Source organism: Psittacula echo (assembly GCF_963264785.1).
Source record: "Psittacula echo genome assembly, chromosome: 13".
NCBI classification, from domain to species: Eukaryota; Metazoa; Chordata; class Aves; order Psittaciformes; family Psittacidae; genus Psittacula; species Psittacula echo.
Window position 1 is genome coordinate 3,172,356 of NC_137749.1, and position 20,764 is coordinate 3,193,119.

Consider the following 20,764-nt stretch of genomic DNA (forward strand, 5'->3'; position numbering starts at 1 on the left):
CATACTCAGTCCCACTCACTGCACTTCTGAGCCATGCCTCATGGCTGGCTGCAGCCCATTTGGCTGTGGGAGCTGGCTGGGGAGGACAGGGTGGGTCCAGCATCCCACCGGCCACCTTATCCCAGGTTGGACAGAATGCAACAAGCCCAGTGAAGGTGAGGCTTGGGGCTCCATACCCCCTCTGTCACCTCCTGCAGTGGGATGGGTGCTCCCTTCTCACCCACAGAGCAAACAAACCCAGCAGCCTGGTCTCATAAAGAGGTATCTCTGGTGTGAAGGAGGAGACATCAGAGAGGATTTTAGAGTAGGTTTTGCTCCCCCTCCACACTGCCTGCACCACGCTCATCTGAGCCTTCTTTCCCAGAACTGGAGGATAACCACACAGTCTCAGCAGGCAAGTCACACACTGAGGTCAATCAGAAATAATGAGAAGAGGTTTGTTATAAGGATGCAGGTACCAGCTGATTTCAGCAATATCAGTAGTTAACAAGACTATTATTTCTCTGGAGTGCACAGTGCTTCGGTTTAACAGAAGAAAGCCAAGGAAACCACACATGCACAAATGTGCATGTGCAGATGGAGTTCAGAAGTACCTTGATTGTGGCATTGATTTAATTATAACGTTCCCACTGCGTTGTGCAGAAGGATCACTCCCGAGGAGTCTAGCAGGGTGCAAACATTTAAATCACTTGCCTTCCAACTCAGCACCTCAACAACTTGGAGTGCTTGAATCCGTGAGATGATGACTCTCGTAAATCATTTGCTGCAGGCTGGGGTGTTGAACTTAATCTTACAGAAGGAAGTGTAAATGACCACGAGACAAACCAGGACAGAGAGGACTCTTTAGCTGAATTTAAACAGCTTTTGTCTATAGTTCTGGGTTTGTGTTTTCAACATGAAGTAAAACCAGTAAATGTAACAAAAACTCGATGCAAAAAAAGCCAAAACGAATTGAAAATCCCACCACCAAATCCTGCCCAAATCCCCTCAACTATCCATATAAATCAACTGTTACGATACCCATCAACTACGTACCCAGTAGTAACATCCCAAAGCATTTTTTAACACACTCTGACAATTTCCTGGCAGATAAAGGATGCCTGATTTTCCCTGTGCAACACTATTTCACTGATGGCTACTACAGACCCCATCAGTCACCTTGTCAGTACAGTTCTGGTTATCTGAGTATACCCGATCAAAGACAACCTGCAGTTATAGCTGCTTGCTTCCCTACCCTCCCTTGCTCAGACCATACACAAAGAAAAGCCTGTGGTCACATTCACATCTTTCTAACTGCAACCTGCCTACCCTTGTAAAGACAAAACTCCACCTGCAGGCCCCAATGGGCAGTGCCCTTCTTGATGAACTTTCTCATCAGAGCTTTAGTGAAGCAAAAGTTCTGCAATAAAGCTTTCTGACTCCACTTCCACTTCATCACTGTGCAACAGTTTGGGCATATTTAGCCTCAGACACAGTGGCTTAGACAAAGCTCTGGCTATTGGGATGGGAACACACTTTGCCACAGTATGTAATCAATAATCCATACATAGTCAACACACTTGTGTAACAACAAAAGAACCATAGCCCACGTGCACCATTAGGAAGCAAGTGGGAGCAGAACATTATGCAGTGCCAGTCCAATTAAGCTTAAATTCTATGGGAAAGGAGTGAAAAAGCATACAAATATTACAGCCAAGCAGACTAATAGCCCACAATTTCAGTCTGTGTCTTAGGCTGTCACAGCACTGAGTAACTGTCCAATTAGTCATCAGAAAAAATGGCTCTTGCATTCAGTAAGACTGAGAATGTTTCAACACCACCCCCCAGAGTTACTCCCTATGTGCTCAGCAGCCTTTCTCCATATCACCATCCATCCATCACTTAACTCAGACGTGTTCTTCACTCTACCCATTCGCTAATTTTAGTTTGCGCTATAAGTACTGCTTCCCTGCCTTGGGCAGAGTCTGGATCCTGCTCTTGGTTTCCGCCTTGGTTTTCTTGCTGGCTTAGTGACCCTGCACAGAGTGTGCTAATTCCCTAAGAAACAATTTGCAGGAGCTGGGAGCAGAGGAACCAGGAGGAAAATGCCAAGGAGAGTCTGGGAATGCCAAGAACATCTCTGGCACCTGAGAGCCGCTGGTGGCACAATGCACAAAGCTCTCCATCTGCTTTCAGCCATGAGTTGGAATCCCAAGACTTGGATCAGCACTGTAAGCCTGGGCAGTCATGTTGCAGCCTACAGCTTTTCAACTTCAACATCCTCATACCTCGCTGGCTTTGGTACCTGTGCTATGGCACTTCTCCAACTCACTAATGGCTTTCCCATGGCTATTGCATTGCACAGGGAAGCTACACATCTTCTGTAGATATCCAAAGCTTTTGCTTTCATTTTTCACTCGCTCAACTTTGTCTTGCCTTAAAGACTTTTCTGGTTTTATGTGTCTTAACCACTTTGAAAAACAGTATTTGCCATCATTATAACAGAGTGGAAAGGCTTTTGAAAGGCAGACAATGAGCTGGCTCGAATCTCCACACAGCCTCACTCAAGAGGAAAATGGCAGGCAATCTTTCATGAAATACAAAAGGAACATTTCTAAGGGACCACAGTTTAATCTATGCCAAACACCTCTGAACAACTGAAGAGTCACACGCTTCTTTTTAATTTAACAGATACAATGGAGTTGTTATTCTGTCCCCATGTTTTGCAGTATACACTAAGTTAACCCATGTCACCGAAGCACCAAGGGTGCTCATTGCAGAGAGCTAATTGTAACACAGTCTATAAGAGGTAAAAACTTCCATCTGTGGGTAAAGTAAAACCAAGGGAGCTTTAAGAAAGCAACCTGTGGTTATTCAGAGTGGTGAACTCACTATTCTTTCTTCACTGCTCTATCAGTGTTTTCCACATTAGCTCTCAGGAGCATGGCATGACTGAAAGCAGCTATAAAATTACATACGGCAGCATCAGGCACTTCAAAGAAGATTTGTGTATAGAAAGGACAGCTGTAGAGGTCATGTAGGAGGATTTACTGTGTACAGAGAGCAGGTGGCATCCTTTACACAACCTTTCTTTGGCCTGTTCTTTGCCAGAGGACAGCCACAGCTCTGCACTTTTTCTGAGATGGGGATGACTTTTTAACTCATTCTTTGGGTTTTCCACCTGGCCACAGATCCTGTCTCTTGTGGCAGGGCTCAGAAACTACATCAGTTGTGTTACAGATTTTCTGCTGTCAGCACTGCCACACCTGCACTGTCTCCACTGAGTTACTTCTGGGACACAAACAATACCTCCTTAAAAGCATTGGCACAAGAATGAAGTCTCACAGCAGCGCATTTACTCACAACTGAATGCTGTCAGTGACCCATGGTGGGTCACAGCACAGTGAAGTGGGGAGCCCTGCACACTGCAACGTGGGGGACAGAGAGGCATGGCCACACCAGTCATGTCACAAGGCAGCTAGAAACTAGGGATGCTCCAGGGAGTGGTTTCTGGAACCACTCAGGACTCAGAAGTGAAGCTTCTTTCTTCAAGCAGCCCTTCAGGGTTTTGTTTAAAATAAGGAAAACTGTCAGATTTTGAGAGTGATCTGGCAAAATTTAACAGACAAACCCTTATCTAGAAAGCATTTAGATAATAGATTTAGAGAATGCAAGGTGTTGCCTACACAGGACTTGAAACCCTTTCAGTGGCTACATGTGGTTTGGATCCATACATGCCACAAGTAATAGAATAACATGGTTTTTTTCTGAACTGTCCCACAGCTCTGCAAAGGAGTTAAGAATCTCTTCACAGCCATCTCTTGGGATATGAGACACTGCACAGACCTCACCTTTGTGTTTCAGGTCAGAAACAACATTAAGGAGCTGACAGTGAACTGCACAAGACTATAAATGCTCACCAACATCATGGATAAACCGCTCGATTTTCGACTGCATCCCCCAGTATCTGAACTCGACTTTACACAGTTTATATGCACACATGATGGGGTATTTCCCAGGGTTGTTCTTGTACTCTTGAATCCAGTCTTCTGAGAGGGGGCCTCTTTTGGTCTTCAGTGATTTATACAGCTTGGGATCCTCCTCGACTTTATATTCATGAGGAGGGATAGGATCTTTAACAATATCGATAGGGTCTATAGAAAGAGAAAAAACAGAGTTAGACATTTCTTTTTCCTGAACAAAATACCATTTTTAAGGAGTTCTTTCTGCTTCAGTAAGCACCAGAAGCATTGCAGCGACTTAGTTTCGTTTTAATTACACTTGAACATCTGATATTTAAATTGTTTATACATTGCTGCTGGGCAGTGATCAGCTCTAGCAGAGGAACTAGCATGCAGTTACAGCAAACAGAGGCTTTGCTCCTATTCAATGTGCTTGCCCACAGTGACAGCAGATCTCCAGCACCCTGGCAGATCAGCACACTCCATTTTTCCAGCTCCAAAAAGATCTTTTGCACGTTCCACCTTCCAGCTTTTCTAATATCACTCACAGTGCTACAGCTCTGTCTCGGCTGAGATGGTTAAATAAACCTGCCCTGTCTTAGACCTGTTATGGAAAAGACATTTGCGGCTGCACATCTATCTTTGGAGTCCATCAAGTGAGGTTACTGATAACTCCTCACATGCCACTGCTAGATCAGATGTGCTATGGGAGGCAGAAAGTTTAACTTAAGTGCTAATTAACACTTCAGTGATGAAGAAGTGGAAACTGCAATAGGAGCAGAGTGAATGAACACAGTTTAAAGACCTGCAACCCCCACCCCAGACCTCAGGAAAAGCATCTGAAGTTTGGACTGAAGGGCAGGATCACACTTCCCAAGAAACAACAGCTCTTCTGACACTTCTCAGTGAGGCAGCATGACTCAAACCTATTTGTTCAGTACTGAAAGCCCGATCAGATAGGCTGAGGAACAAGGACAGTCAAACTGAAGTTCAAATCAAAGTTGAAATCACCTAACACTCAAGTAGGACTGCACGGGGTTACTGCCATGTCCCAAGCAATCAACAGTGCTTGAGAAGCCAGAGCAGCCACTAGATGTCATTCCCCAGGGCTCAGGCACAGCACAGGACTGCCAGAAGCCACCCTGAGCTCAACACTTCTCCAGCCTCAGCAGCTTCAGAGCAAGGGATGCTTTTAGTCCTGCGTGGCTGTCACTGCCATGCAGCCAGGTCTCCAGGGAATGCCACAGGCCATGGGCCACGATGAACAGCAAGAGAGAGAAAGAGCTGACTCTTGCCATTCTCTGCCTTTCCATGAGATGTTTCCTTTTACCCTCTCTCATTAAATCCTTACACATGTAAAGCCCATTTACTGAACCTTTTTAAGACAGCTGTGAAGCTGAAGCGTTAACCTGCATGAGAGCAAGACTAAAACGGGAGGAAGCAAAAATGAAATAAATGAAATACACCTTCATGTTTCAGAAGTGCAGACAGGACTGATTTTCATATAGGCAAAGGAGCTACACCATTATACAGCAATATTTTCCTCTTCTGAGGTTATTTCTACTTATTATCCCCAAGATCATTAGATGACTTACTTCCCTCAGGAACTGCACAAATAAGACAGGAAAGCATCAGCTTCAGTTTCCAGATGGGGATTCAAATTATTTCCGTGTGATTTACATCAAGTCTAGAAGAGAACTCAGGTGTCCTCACTGCACTTGACGTAACCCTACCCCCCAGTCTGACACCAACAGTGGTGCAGATGTATGTTGAGGGGGGGGATGGATGGGATATAGTAAGCAAAAAAAGAGCAGAATAAAGAAAAACATAAAAGGAAAAGGCTATTCACCTAGAATGGTTTGTCTTTTTTCGGCAGGAGAAAGGTTGAACACGTTGACATGGTCTCCTGGATCAGTTTTGTAGTAGGTCTCAATATCAATAGAGAACTTCTCCACAAAAGGACACGTGTACCTGAAAGGAAGAACAATGCAGCTCAGAGTAAATCCTGCTTGGCTTGGCAAGCAGAGAAAACGCTTTCCTAAGATGTACAAAATCAACCTCAAATCCAAGCCAGCCCTCACTCAGGTTTTACTTCTGATATGCTTAAAATACCGATGGTAGAGATTAAAGAGATTTTCTTTAATAACTTCTTTAAGACAGGAGCTTGCCTCCGACATGTGGCTTCACTGGAATAGCTCTGGCTTAGTATAACCCCAAGCCCACAGCAAAGGGGTGTGCTCCCCATGAGATGTTACATGGATTACAGGGGAGAAGATACCAATGAACCCCACACAGCTACTGCAGACTGGGCACCCTCGTTGACCAAGAAATAACTTCCCAGCCAGTAACAGGTAAGTAGAAAGCCCCAGGGGACCACCAAGCTGTGTCACTTTGCTGAGACACTGACGATCCCCTGCAATGTCTCCTCCAGGATAGTATAGCAGGACAGATTGTTTTTAAAGGACCACTTTGCAGCACAGAGATAACTTTTGGGTCTAATATTACTAACAAGTTATCTTATGACACAGCTACTAATACAAAGACACCCTGGAAATACACCTCTACCCAGAAGAAAGCAGAGCTCTTGCTTGGAATCTATGGCACTGTTGCAGCGCCAGGTTTCCTGGCCAACTGATTGACTCATGGGCATTTCAAGAGAATAGATAAAAAGCAGACTGGAAGTGGACTTTAATCACTTGAAAGTCAGAAAGCTCCATTATATCTAGTCACGAGCAACTGCCCATATGCAGACACTATCTCCTCACCCTTCCCCAGACTAACGTTACTTGTAGAGACCAGCTAAAACACAACTATGAAACCTGATAAAACCCAAAATATCCACAAAAGCCTTTTTATTATGCAAGTTGACAGCAATATGAGGCTTCTAAACCTAGAAAAGAGCAAATGCTCTAAACCACAGTAATTGGCATAAATGCTATTTATTGCATGGTATCTGAAGTCCTTCCAGGCAAAATCAGCTGAAATGAGCAGGTCCCAGGGGACTCTGCAGAGCCTCTGGCTCTCTTCCCTTCTCAGGGTGAAAACCATAAGATGTAGGTTTGTTATCTTCCAGCTAAATGACAGTAAAGACAGCTCCCAGAAAAGAAGCACCAAATTTATTTATTAAGCTTTCTCCTCTCACACTTTCCCCCCCTTGAGCAACAGAATCCTGTCTTTCTTGACAGTGTTCAACATGACAACTGTCCCATTACCATGTACATTTATAACTTCCCTGAGCTAGCAGATCTCCGCAGTGTTAAGGAGAACATGCAGTGCAGGATACAAGCCTAAATAAAAACCATTCAAGATTTCCCACGCTTTGATGGACAAAACAGCTCACATTTTAGAGCCACCAGCCACAAGAGTCTCAAGCACTCATACGCAGTCAGCCCAGGGAACACTCACACTCCTGACATTAAGCACTGTGTAAGAATTTAGGACTCGAGCCCACTTTCTCTAAAGGACATTACTGCAGATGGAAGAAATGCCACTGCTGCACAGAGGGACATCAAATCTTCTCTCTAAAACAGGGAAACAGCTCTGGACATTTTGCTAAGCTTACCTTGTCCTTGTATAAGGATACGCATTCCATGATTCCTCTTCGACTCGCAGAGCTGCCTTGGGCAATATTGACCGAAACCAGCTGGGTATGTGCATACCAATGTGGTACACTTTGTGCGTATACTGCCCATTGCCTCCAGGTCCATCCACGTATGGCCTGTTCTCCAGGATCTCCACTCCACTGCCTTCCCCACATGTCTCCTCTCTGCTCTTTTTCTGAAAGGGAAAATGTATCGGGAAGTTAATCCTTTCAGCGCGTCTTAAGTACCAAGATTACAAAGCCCCTGAATGCTGGGGATGGTTTCTAGGACTCCTTTTGAGCAGAGCTTCATAGAGACAGCATAATTATAGCGGCACCCTGGCTGTAAGACTACCAAACCTAGAGATTATAAAGGAAAAGACTCAAAAGCTCCTCTGGCCAACACAAGAACAGAGATTTGATTTATTATGGATCCTGTACAGAAACTGGGTTTGGACACAAAGAGACAGTTTGAATGGAGACCTAATGACACATCAATTCCAGCTCCTGTAACAGGTTACACATCGCTCTTCCCCAGAGAACACCAAACCTTGGCTCCAGCTGTGAACCACCCAACAGCACAAAAACCTTTTGCATGAGCAGATGACATGGCAAAGGGCAGTTTGTCCAACCTGGCACACTCTCGTGGTGTGGTATCAGCATGAAGGATCACACACACGCTTGGTGCAACATCACAGCACAGACGACTGCTTCACGACCTAAACCCCCAGGACTTGGGGGCTTGTTGCTTGTGGTCTGGCATGGCAGCAGCTCTCCAAGAACAGCTTGGATGCTATGCTCTGCTAATTAAGATATTTAGAAGAAACAACCCAAGTTTGCCAGAATGCACACAGCACCCCCTGGCAGCCTCCAGATTTTGGCTTCTTTGTAGTATCGTCCCTCATTGAGAAAGCTGGCAAAAATTCCTTCAATAATAAATACTGATTTCAGTGCTTCTAAGAGGAGCTAGAGGCAAAGCAAACATTTATTCGTTTCTAACACATCTCAGCAGACTGGATGATGTGGAACCTCCTCCATTTCCAAACAACAGATTACCACTGTTAGTATTTTGGGTTTATTGTTTGCATTTGAGAGCACAGGACTTTCAAAATTCAGAACAAATCAAAGGGATTTGATACAAGAAGCAACTGCGAAATAGAACACAATAACAGCTCCTCAGTTTTGGCATGCAAACAATACAAAGGATAACATGGTTTAGCAGAAAACGATTAATAAGATGCAAGAGATCAGCTTCTCATCTTTTGAGCGCAGGCTGATAAACCAACACAGCTATTTAGAAGTAAACAGCCCTCTTTTTAAAGAGCTTTCAAGCAATTTGAAGTTTAAACAGCCATAACCAACAAATCTCAGTAACTGACAACCTAAATAGTCATTCTGCCCACCCCACAAACTGCAATAGCTCTGCGAAAGAAAAGCTCCATTTTCTACGGCTGATTTCTACCATTCAGCTGGCACTTCATTAAAACACACATCCTCTTAAAACAAATTACTGCCTCTCAGTTCTTATATAAGCACTGACCAAGTCCTGTGCAAATATTCATGACAATAACATTAAATAATCTTGATGACCCAAAAACTCTGGTTAATTCAAAGGTCTCAGCAAAGGCAGGAACCCAGCAGGCACAGCGAATGTGTCAGACAGAATAATAGCACAGCATCTGCTCCCAAGAGTTGATATAAATTATGGAGATCTAGAGCTTTATTATATGGCAGAAGCACGTGGAAATCATAACGAGGGGAAAGACGGGTTCTCTTCGTGCCAAGTTATCACATGGAGAGTCGTGCACCAGCTGGATGTAAAACTCCATTCGAGGTTGCACGGTTACCAGCAATTCCAGTCAAATCTGCGAGTCCTCATTTGGGATAAAAACCTATTTAGGAGGTTTTGCAAAAGAAATGCACAGCACCAAGAGGACTCAGCACGTCCCAGGGCTGTGCCAAGCAGGACTTACACGGAACTGGGTCCCCAGATTTAGAAACACTTGTACTGAATCAGAAAAGCAAAACACTGAAGATTTAATGGCCACAGTTGATACGAAAATAGATAAAAATACCCTCTAGGCTTTCTTTCTCAGAATGCAATGTCATACTCTTCCTGTCAGAGCTACATCTGAGATATGCCTTATGCCTTGCCTTCCTCTTATAGCTCTCCACCTCTTGAAGCTCTCCAGAGGGCCATGCAAGGGACCAGCGCTTCCGTAAGTCTGAAGGTTCAAGATCCTTTACTGCTGATTCTGACTTCAGCTCCCATTAAACAGATAAGCAGCAGCCAGGGAGCAGGTCTGCAGTATGTTCCCTTTTATTGAAGCCCACCCTGCAATGCCATGTCACCCTTGCTTAATACACTTCCAAAACCCCTCTTTTCCTCTGTTACCCGATGGATTGAAGATGGATCAAGAGGTTTCTCCCCAACTTGATCCATTTGAGAACACTAAAGACAAGGATTCAAAGTAAAGCCAGGCTCCCTCATTCAGCCAGTTTGGACACAAATCTCTCCGCATGAAGGTGGGTTCTCATCCTACAGCTAGAACCCTGCTGAACCCACAGGATCAGCCAATTTTCTCTTTACATGAATACTTCCACAAGCAGGTTTTCTACATGACCTGGCAATGCTAACACTCAGCTTCTCAGAGCTGTCTGATCGTGGGAGATGTGATGGGTGGCACGGTGTTATGGGCCCAACACTTTGTGAGGGAAGGAAGGAGGGAAAAACCCGAATTAACTGAGACTCTCTGTGGAAGTCAGTTCATGTCCTACTTCTCATTTCTGGTTATTTTACTCACTTCTATGCACCTGTAGGAGACCATGAACCCTATTCTGAGAGCAGTGCATGCTTCCTCCTTCAGCCTTTCCAGATGACCAACTCTAGCCCTCAGTCTCTTTCACCCAGCTGAAAGCTTTAAGCAAATGATCTACGTAAGATACGACAAGGAACAGCAAGAACATTTAATTGATGAATGTGAAATAAGAGCTGCACCTTTGCATGACAGAACCATTAGAGCTGCAAAGTTTATATCTCAACCTATCTTTTGAGCCAGGACTTGTGAGTCAGGACAATTTATACTCAAAACACAATTTAACTTCTTGTGGGAAGGAGTGTATGAGCAAAGAAAAACTCCACACAACAAACCCACATGAAGCTGTTTCCCAGCCCTGCCTGCTCTCATCCTTACCTTGCTGAGAAGGCAACAAGCCACAGTGAGGTCAGGAAGGACCAAAAAGTCAGGTTAGATGGTAAACAGTACAATTACTAACCAGTCACAAAGACAATAAGAAGATGCATTTCTCAGACAACAGAAATCAAGACATCAACCACACACACTTGAGAGACTAGGATAATACTCTGCGTGTAAGTGGTACCGTGAAAGTACACCACTTATGGAAGTGAAGAGCAATTTGCTTTCCAACCATACAGCCTCTTCATGTCTATTGTGACTCAGCTACAGCATGGAGAGAGCTTATTACAAGGAACTGGTCTGTAAACAACAATTAAAAAGCAACCATCGATTAGGAAAGCGTTTGGCTTGAGCAGTGTGTGCAACCCCTCGCCAAAGAGTATTTGTCTGCTGGGAGGGGCAATTGTGCAGGCATTTTAGGGTCAGTCTTGAACGTTTCAGCCTCATAGAGCTATGCCCCTGTGAGAAATGCTTTATTTAGCAGATTACTCCTGTTGTTACTACTTGCTGTTAACTGACAACAGTATCTTCTCTGTCTATAAATACCTGAGGAACAGTCCCCAACAGAATCAAAGAGTAGCTAACAGCCTTTACATGCAAGTTATCTAAGCTGTAATCACAGTAAACCATCTTATATTGTATTACAACAGGAAATCCAGCCATCCTTTAGAAGTCCCTCTCTTCTGCTGATGACACTCCATGTTCTGCACAGCCCCATCAATAGCTTTCCAGGACAGATGGTGACACAGATCCCTTCCAGCTAAAGTAATAGCATTAAATCACTCATAACAGGGAACCCGGAGAAGCAGATGCACCATGATTAGCAAGAATGCCAGTTACTTAAAGGCTTCTATTAAAATAAATCTCTTGGCACAGCAGCATAGCATGGGACACAGCACATGACCTCACCATAACAATCATAGAGGAATAATTCCTGTAAACGTCATGTAAACACTGGGCTAGCCTAACCCCATTTCTCATCTGCCCTTCACAACAGGAGACAAAAGGCTGTAAACAAAGGCTTCCCCTAGCAAAGACAGGTTGAGCAGTTCTCAGATTCCATCCCCTTTTCCAGTCAGAAATGAGACTCGCCGTCAGTTAACAACATGGAGCACATCTTGCAAAGCCTTAGTCCAGCAAACTTCATCTGGCTCAGATGAGTGGGACCAAGTGACTAAATGTCACTTGTGTGTGGGTACAGCTCAGTAAAGGAATGATGGCTGATGGCAGTAGAAAGCCCCATAACTTGAGGAGTCTCACTACTGCTGGAGGAACAGCAATCCCACAACAAGAATGCATAATGCTGGATAAAACAGCTAAGATGTGCCTTATTGGGCTGGCTGGAGAAATACAGAAGTCAGGCTCTGGAAATTAAGCTTGCCTTGTAGCGTTTTGCAGCACTGCAAGTGGCTCTGGGGTTTAGTTTCCCCTAAAGTTTAGAGGTTTTTTATTGTAACTTACTACTCTGAGCAGTGCAATGGTACTGCAGAGAACAGTGAAGAGAGGGTAGGCAGCACGGTGGTCATAGGCAAGCCAGGCATTGTTCTAGCTTATCAAATAGATTATAGCTATAATCTTACCTTGTTTACCACTGATTATTGTTTACAGTACAACCCCTCAATCTAAGTAAGTTAGAGAGTGATTACAAAAGGCTGACTTGCTTTAGCTTCATGATGAAGTTTACTGGCGCATGACAGCAATATATTTACACAGTACCAATGGCCTACTTCGATGATCCATGTGAGTTTTGCTTTGAGATTATTCAAATGATGAAGACTGACAGCATTATGCTTGGTAGACCCATTGTCCATGGATAACGAAGACACAAATCACTGTCTGTAAACAATAACCAGAAGATATGAGGATAGATAAATCTTCCCTCCAGCTCCCATTTGGCAACAGGGTTTTTTGATAGTCCAGACAAATTCTTCTGGGAAAAGCTATTAAAATAACACTGAAGTCTTGGGATATTTTTTTATCCCATTTAGACACAGATATAGATACAAGAAGTTTACAACCGGTTGATGGTTTCAGTTAATGATGACAGCAAACAAAGGCATCTATGCAACCACTGAGCAAGAACATGACAGCAAATATCCCCAGAGGATCCTTCTAACATACTTGCTCATGCTGCTGTGGCAAGAAAGGCCAAGAAAACATTCTCTTTGGCCAATTACTACTTCTTTATTGGTTTGGATATTAAGGCTACCACAAATGCCAATTAAGTTCCCAGAAACAGACCTTGTCCTTTGGGAATCAGAGAAAGCCTAAATTGCCTCACACGATCCACCAGACAACAAAAATGCCTGAAGCTGCTTAGGATAGATGACTTCTGCCATCATTGGAGAGGTTATTAAGACCTGGTTTCACTAATCAGACCCATTTTTAAACCTTCTTCTATTCAGTTTTAGAAAACAAGTACAAAGGTAAAGGTTGAGGTACAAAGTTTAGGCTTGGAGAGGAATAAACGACTTGTTTTCAACCTCTTGCATACATTAAGGGAAAAATATTCCCAGCTCTCTCCAGCTGGACATTATTGACAGAGATTTCACTCTTTAATTCATTTTTCAAAGTGCTGCCTTCTTCCCATCACCACCTGCCTTCCTTGACGTGCTACAGGCAGCAGCCTGCCAGCCCTCATCATCTCCTACCTGCAGGCACTGTGCAAGAGCAGAAGCTGCATTACTAAGAAGGTACCAGTTAGATGATGACCTGAGCCTTCTACAGAAATGCTGGGAGAGGTTATAAGCAAAGCAGGCCGTTATCCTCAGCCATGTCTCTGGGCTCATTGTGGTGATGCTAGCATTCAAACACCACAAATGAACCAGCATGACAACAGATGCACAGTTTCAGCCATAGCTGCTGCAAGCCAGAATTAAACAGCACCTAAAAAACCAGAAAGCCAGAGACAGAGATACTGGAAAACACCAAAAGATCCTGAAACTAAAGCATGGTTTATTCTTAATGCATTTTCCCGTGCAGGATTTCTGTACATGGATAACATGTACAGTGATGATGTGCATGCACCTGGGTGTATCCATTCTATCTTCAGCTGCCTCTTGCTGTGGTATGACTCAGCTCTGGGATCTGTTAACCACTCCTTTCTGAGCATTCAAACTGACATCTAATTCATTACGAGCAATCTGCTTTCACCACTGGTAACCTTCTGCCTGCTGATACAGGTATCTGATAGACCATGCTCATGATCAGTATTTACTGCAGGTAACCAAAAATCAGGTCTTTGCCAACAAAATGTTATCTTACCCTGGAAGTACCATAAAGTCCTACTTCCCAAGCTGGTTTTTACTGGTTTTATCTTTTAAAAATGTGTGTGTCAAAGACCTGAAACACTCAATTAAAATCATATCACAATAATCAGGGTGATACCTAAGCGAGAAGCTTTTAGTGTGAAAGAAGGGAGCAGAGGGGATGGCACTATTCCACTTACAGAAGCCAAGAAGGAGAACTTCTGATCAGATCAAAACCAACATAATTTAGTCAGTGCATAAGATGTTCTAAAAGCAAACAGGAAGTTACATGAATTAAATTACACATAAAAACCAGGCTTGCAGTTATTAATGCAGCAGAGAGCTGAAACGGAACATCACACACAACTTCGTGCTGTCAAAGGCCACACTCAGATTAGCTGACTCCTCTCACGTTAAGGATGATGGAATCAACAAGAGATCACTATTCTGAAGGGAGAGAACGTAACCAGAATACACAGAGCTGCTGGCAGGGCAAGTCAAGAACCCAGATCTTTCAAGCTTCATTTCAGCATCCTAACCATGATGTGGCAGTCTTCTTCCATTGGGCTTGAGTAGGGAACCTTTACCGAAATACAGCAAAACAGTCCTCAAACAGGAAAGACGTAGAACCTTCTCCACTCCGATTTTGCCGGAGTTAAGCACAGTCCTAATGGTTATATTGGAAAGACAGTGTAAAAGGTAGCCAGCAGCTAGGAACCCTGTTACCCCAGGGGTGGGTTTTATAGTACTTTTGAACCTGCGCTTTGTAAGGTACAAGTAAGAAATGATCCACATCAAGTTGGATTGGCAGTCCTTCAACAGCAAAATTACTGCAGGACTAGTAAAGGGCTTTTGGGTTTTGTTCTTGTTAACTTAAAGCAAGGCTTTCCGTATCTCATTATGCACAACTAGGTTGGCACTACATTAACAGGGAACCAAGTCCAAACGCAACAAGGCTTCCCACTCTCTCCAGTAACACTTTTCCTGCCCTTTCAGGAGTTGTGGACACCGCAGGACCACGTTTCTGTTTACACCATGTGCACCACATTACAAATACAGGCAGCTTCAACCCAAAGCATCTATTTCCATGGCGATGGGACTGCATCAGCAATCTACCGGGTTTAGTTTAGGCCATCTTCACTCAGGCTTGAACGCTGCACACAAATCATTGCTCTTAACAGCAATGCAAGTGATGTCACTAGTAACCATGGTGCCCACAGCAGAGGTTTCCACGTGCCCTTTGTGCTCCAACACACCTCCTTCACACATGACAATGATTTTAACCCAATTAATGCTGTTAAAGAAAAATAATACATGAAGGGACAGTGTCAATGCTTCTTTAGCAAAGGAAGGTTCATTTGAGTCAACAAGATAACGATCAGAACATGAGGCTTTACAACAGCACTTTGACTCCGAGCCTCACTGCAGTGTACACATTGGAATGACCTGAAACCTCAGGGAGAAGGGAAAGAAATCTGTTCCTCATCAATGGCTTCATTAATAAAGGCAAAACAGCAGCCGTTGTAAACATCCTCCTTCTAGGTCCGAATAGTGTACAATGTGCAGTGTTTCATTCCACCTAGGCAATACTCCTTCCCTCAAACACTGGTGCTTCACCAGCAGAGCATAAAACCCAGCCTTAAGTGTTCCTAACATATAGTTGAAAACAAACAAAAGGAGTCCTAAAATGAGAGAGAGAGAGTTGTAAAGTGTAGAGGGAAATCAGAAGAATCCCCATCCTAGCAGAAACCTGGTCATAATACTACGAAAAGACTGCCCCTTTCCAGGCTGCTGTATCAGATGGCCAAGGAGTGCAGCTCGATCAATATAGAGATATTTAACATCATTTCACAGAGACCTAAAACTTTGCTGACCATGAACACAGTCTCCTCTACATCCATTCACTTTACAGATCAAGGACCCACCTTCACATCCCTGCCTGACACTGCGTTTGGAAGGTCTGCAAGGAGCTGCCATCTGATCATCCCCCTGCCTGCAGCAGGGATATTACGGGGCTCTTCCCTCAAGTTTACCAAGCAAGAATTGGGACTATCACATAGGAATTGCTGACCTTTGCTGCATGCTTATCCCATTATACAATCACTAAGTAATTCTACCTTCAAGGAGATATTAAGCACACAAGCAGAAAGATGAAGATGTCACTCATGAAGGATCTTCTTGTCAGAGAGCAGCACGTGTAGAGCTGCTTTGTGATGGGAGGCACATTAGTGTCCAGAAGATAACAGGCCCGTTCCTGCCACCCCTTCACTCTCCCAGGAGCTGCATGAGGTGAGGGTCACAGCTTTTTGCAGCTGTAAGAACCTCCTCCTTCTGGGTTTCCAGCCCCAAGTAACGCAAGACTCTCAGCCAGCAGAAGCAGAGCAAAACTGAGCATGCAAAAGGCCCTGAAGAAGGGACAATTCTCACCCAGACAAGTGCAGGTTATCTTCATCTGCAGCACCATTACTCTTAGCTGCTTTTCTCGTAATGTAAAACACATCCCTAAGAAAAAGCCCTAAAAGTTAAAGGCAGGACAGGTTGTCAGCAGCAGACTCGCACAAGACAGAGCAGAAATATGGGCAGCATCAATCTGTACGGATGCTGTATGCACTGCGTTATTCAGAATCAGGTCTAGATATTAATGAAGCTGTTTGTACAAAACCAGGACATTTCGGGGACGATCAATTGTGCAGGACCATAAAAAATTTACAGCATTAAGAGAACCATTCCCATGGCCACTCATTAATCACTCTGTCTTACAAAGACACCCTTACAAAGTTCCACTCCTACGGAGCCAGGGCTGGATGTGCCAGAGGCACATGAATTAGGAATCACTTTATTATGGAGATACCTCAAACTTGTTTACCCCACATGCGCCATCTTTCAAAACGTCTACTACACTTCCAGCTCAGTGTTTCATCTTCCCTTGATTATTCCCTTCCTTGGCTTTAAACAGATTTTTCACTGTATTAACAATTCCACAGGCACTCTCTATGAGAATTACTGTCCCCAGCTTAAGCAAGGTAAAGCAAGTTGTTCATTATTGTATTGTGAGCCAGAGATGAATTTTCAACTCAGGGTGTTTTGGATCAATTCTCTGGCTATATCCCTTAGATTTTAGGAACCCAGTGCAATTATTCACTAACAATAGGCTGTATGCTACAATATTGGAGGACTGGCTTAAAGAAATCCTCGTGGTTTTCCTAATACTTAAATCATTATTTGCCTTCAGGTATTTGAAGAAGTGAGAACCTAATCTGTGTCAACAGCCAAGACTTCGTCCACACGTCAGAAATCTTCTTCCATAGGAATAAAAAAGGAAAAGGGATTTTTGACAGTCACGAGCTCAGTGGGATTATCAGTGCTGCACCCTGGATTCAAACTAGTACCAGTCTGAGGTTTGAATTAATTGTTGTGGTGGTATAACCTTTATAGCTTCACTCAGTTTTGCTAGAGAAAGAGCACATGTGAACTGCCAAGGCAACACAGTCCACAACTCTAAAATCAATCTTGTTTTCACCAGTAACAGCCAGTTAAGAACTGCTCCAGGATAATGACTTCAAAATAAAGAAGTAAATGCAGAGAAGATGTTTGCTATTTTTGTCTGTTTTCCTAAAATGATAACCCATGACTGTCACCTGTGCAAATCAGACTGCACAGAACGTATCGGTACCGCCCTTGTTCTCAAAGCTAAGTGTCTCACTCTTCTTTCAGAAGGATGCAAGCCCTCATGATCACAAAGAAAAGGTTACGAAAACCAAAGAAAGGAAGGAGAACACAGAAGTCACAGCTTTTTAATACTGCAGCATGGAATTTGGCAGAAAAACTTCCAACCAGGCTTTTGCTTTTAGACTTGTGATTCCAGGGTCTCGGGAGCTGTCAGCAGTGTCACTTGCCTTTAAAATTAAAGCATACATGTCTATCTGTCCAGATGGCCAAGGCATCTGCAAATGAAACAAAAATAATCAGCCATCCAGTTCTTCAGTGTCCAGAGATGAAGGGTTAGTTTGTTTTCCCCCACTCAATCAATCTTTCACCATCTGCTGAGCCTGCTGGCAGTTGCCAAGCGTAGCTAACAGTTTAAGGGACACGGCTTTTGCACCCAGGTATCAGGACATGGCCTCAAGAATTACCACCACCAAGCACACATTTATGTCTATTCTCAGAGGTGGTACCTGAGAGCTACATGCAAATGAAGGAGAAGACAGGACAATGCAGGGATCTGGAAACTGAAATGATGGATAAACCATCATCCTTTGGCAAAGAGGGAAGTGACTCAGGGTACTCCATCAGCATCACAGCATCATCACGCCTGGAAACATGCTCTGATTTTTCAGGGAAGGCAATAAACACAAAGCCCTGAGGGAATGTAGAAGAGAGGCTCATGTTAAAAGATGAGAAGAGCCCTCAATTCCCAGGATCCTGCCCGAGATCAGCAGACAGTGCTGAGCAGATGGGCTCTCTTAAACAGATTGCCTCAAACAGGGGCCAATCCTTCTTCAATCATGGACCCCTGAAGTGCTGAATAACATATTAAGTGTTATTAGCTTATGAGGATGACACAGCACCTTAAAATAAGTTTCATCCTCAAAAGGCAATCGCTAGGTCCAGAAGAATACTTTTAAAGGACACCATCCTTGAAGGAAGATCACAAGTACTTGGAGAAAACCGGGTGGAGAAAATGGGGACCGGAGTTATTTACAGCAGAGATAGCAAGTTATGAACACTGATAGAAAAATAACATCTAATAACAAGAGGAATTCTCTCATCTTATGTAAGGGTCAGAAGGGCAACAGTCTCTCGGAATCTTATGGCATATGGAACCACGGTAATGAATGTTATTAAGATGGTAAATGGACTGACCTTTGGCTAATAGCACACTGGTCTCTCTGACAAGTGCATTCAGAACCGGGAATACAAGCCTCTGTAAGATAGAGACTTGAAAGTGTGCGCTGTTTCTGGGGTGAGTGGAGGTGTATCTAAAGGTAGGTTCCCTGAACACACAAGAAAAGGAAGCAAGTGTTAAAGGAAAGTTATTGAGACACAAATGTGCAGCTCACTTAGAAGAGGAAGAATTAGAGGACTCTTTACTAAGATCTACTTAATGTATAACACAGAATGGTCCAATCCTTTGTGCATGACAGGCTTCAAAGCCCTCACAGAGACAGAAATATTGCACGTGCTTTTGATGGGACTGATGTGCAGAGACAGAGAAGACATCCAGGACAGAGTCCTGGGTTCAGCATTCCTGCAGGAAGAAAGAAATCCCTATGGATGTTTACAGTCATCCCCTCCATAAATGGTTTGTGCCTCATGAAACTCCCTTCAGTGCTCATCTCCACTTGCCTTCTGCTTACATTAGGAGAGGAGCCTGCAGTTTCCTCAGGTCAAGCTGCAGCTCTCCCAGTCCTAGGGGCGACTCTCAAGGTCAAGTATATCCAGAGATCTCTCCCCCTTGGAAGCAGGACAGGATCTCAAATGTGCGTACTGATTCCTAGGAAAGAGTTATACCACAAAACTGTTGTCTAGAAAAGCAGTACAATGAATTATTTCACTGTTCTGAAATATTTTGCCCATTTTATGCACCAGAATAACATCAGGTCACAGCAGGAAGACAGATCACCGGTTCCGAGCTCAGATATGAAGATTGGTATCTTAATTTGGATAGAAAAAGAGACTAAAACTCTTTTTCTATGAAGCAATATGGAAAACCTAATGATGCAGTATGGAAAAGCTAAGACCTAACTGCTGTGTGTCTTATGCAGCAAGGGCTCCCAACCTGAAGACACTGACAGCACTGCATGAGAGGTTTCCCATGAAAACACAGATATTGGTAGGCTAAAATTTAATAGAGAAAACCAATTCAGTTCAGATCTGCTGGGCTGCAAGTGAAGGGTACATTAAGTCCTTCACTTTAATGTAAGATTAACTTATTTATGGAAGAATTTAAGTGCTACTTAAAGTACTGAAACCACTGTCTTTGTAGATAGCATTTCAGAAGGTAGCAGAAAGCAACACTTAAGAGATTTGTTGCTCAACTTACTTCATCCTCAAATAATATTATTATTAATAATAATAATGATAATAATAATAATAATAATAATAATAATAATAATAATAATGATGCAAAGCAGCAGCCACTCACCTCAGTTTTCACAACTTTATACAGCAGCCTGGGGAACTTTAAGAGGAATTACAAAGCAACATGGGCATGCACACAGTGATTTATTTCATGTCTGGCCTGCCTAGTGGTGCAGAGAACCAAGAGAGCTGGATCGTACACTGCACAATGTTAATCCTTCCAGCCAGTAAATACAGTAAATATGAGTACAGCCTGTCCCAGTTTAATGGAAGGATCCTTTGCTACCTGGATGTGATCACCAAATCTGGTGGAAATTTTTGTTAAGACTTCTAAGGAGGGATTGTTCTCTTCTGAAAGGAGACAAAAGGACTTTCCACTGCAAAGACCTCCATGAAAACACCTTTGAACAATGACCATAGCACTGCAGCTTGAGACGGAACATCCCTAACTGCATGGCTTTGCAGCACTACTTCCACAGAAAGGGTTCCCAAAGCAACTCCATGGGCTTCATCCCCCAGCTGACAGGTCCTTTTGGAAAACTTTCATTTGGAGGATGCTGAAATCTAGGAAAATCATTGGACTGCTCCTTGAAGAGCAACTTTAAACCAACTGGTTTGGAGTTTAATGGGAATCCTCACTCATGAGCTTGATGTTAAATCAATGATCAACTCCCAAGCACATGCTTAAGGCTCTCAAAAACCCTTGAGGAGTAATTG

The 20,764-nt window shown here is 43.5% G+C and overlaps 1 protein-coding gene across 3 annotated transcripts in view; it reads right to left on the reverse strand.

Annotated features, from left to right (window-relative positions):
* Positions 1-20,764, reverse strand: part of PITPNM2 (phosphatidylinositol transfer protein membrane associated 2) — a 64,897-nt gene that overhangs the window by 41,707 nt on the left and 2,426 nt on the right. For all 3 annotated transcript variants that reach the window (XM_080628945.1, XM_080628944.1, XM_080628946.1), the window contains exons 2-4: positions 7,504-7,718; positions 5,791-5,912; positions 3,900-4,133 (exon numbers count right to left, since the gene is read on the reverse strand). In XM_080628945.1, the coding sequence (XP_080485071.1) occupies positions 3,900-4,133; positions 5,791-5,912; positions 7,504-7,718 (571 nt within the window). The remainder of the gene's footprint in view (positions 1-3,899; positions 4,134-5,790; positions 5,913-7,503; positions 7,719-20,764) is intronic.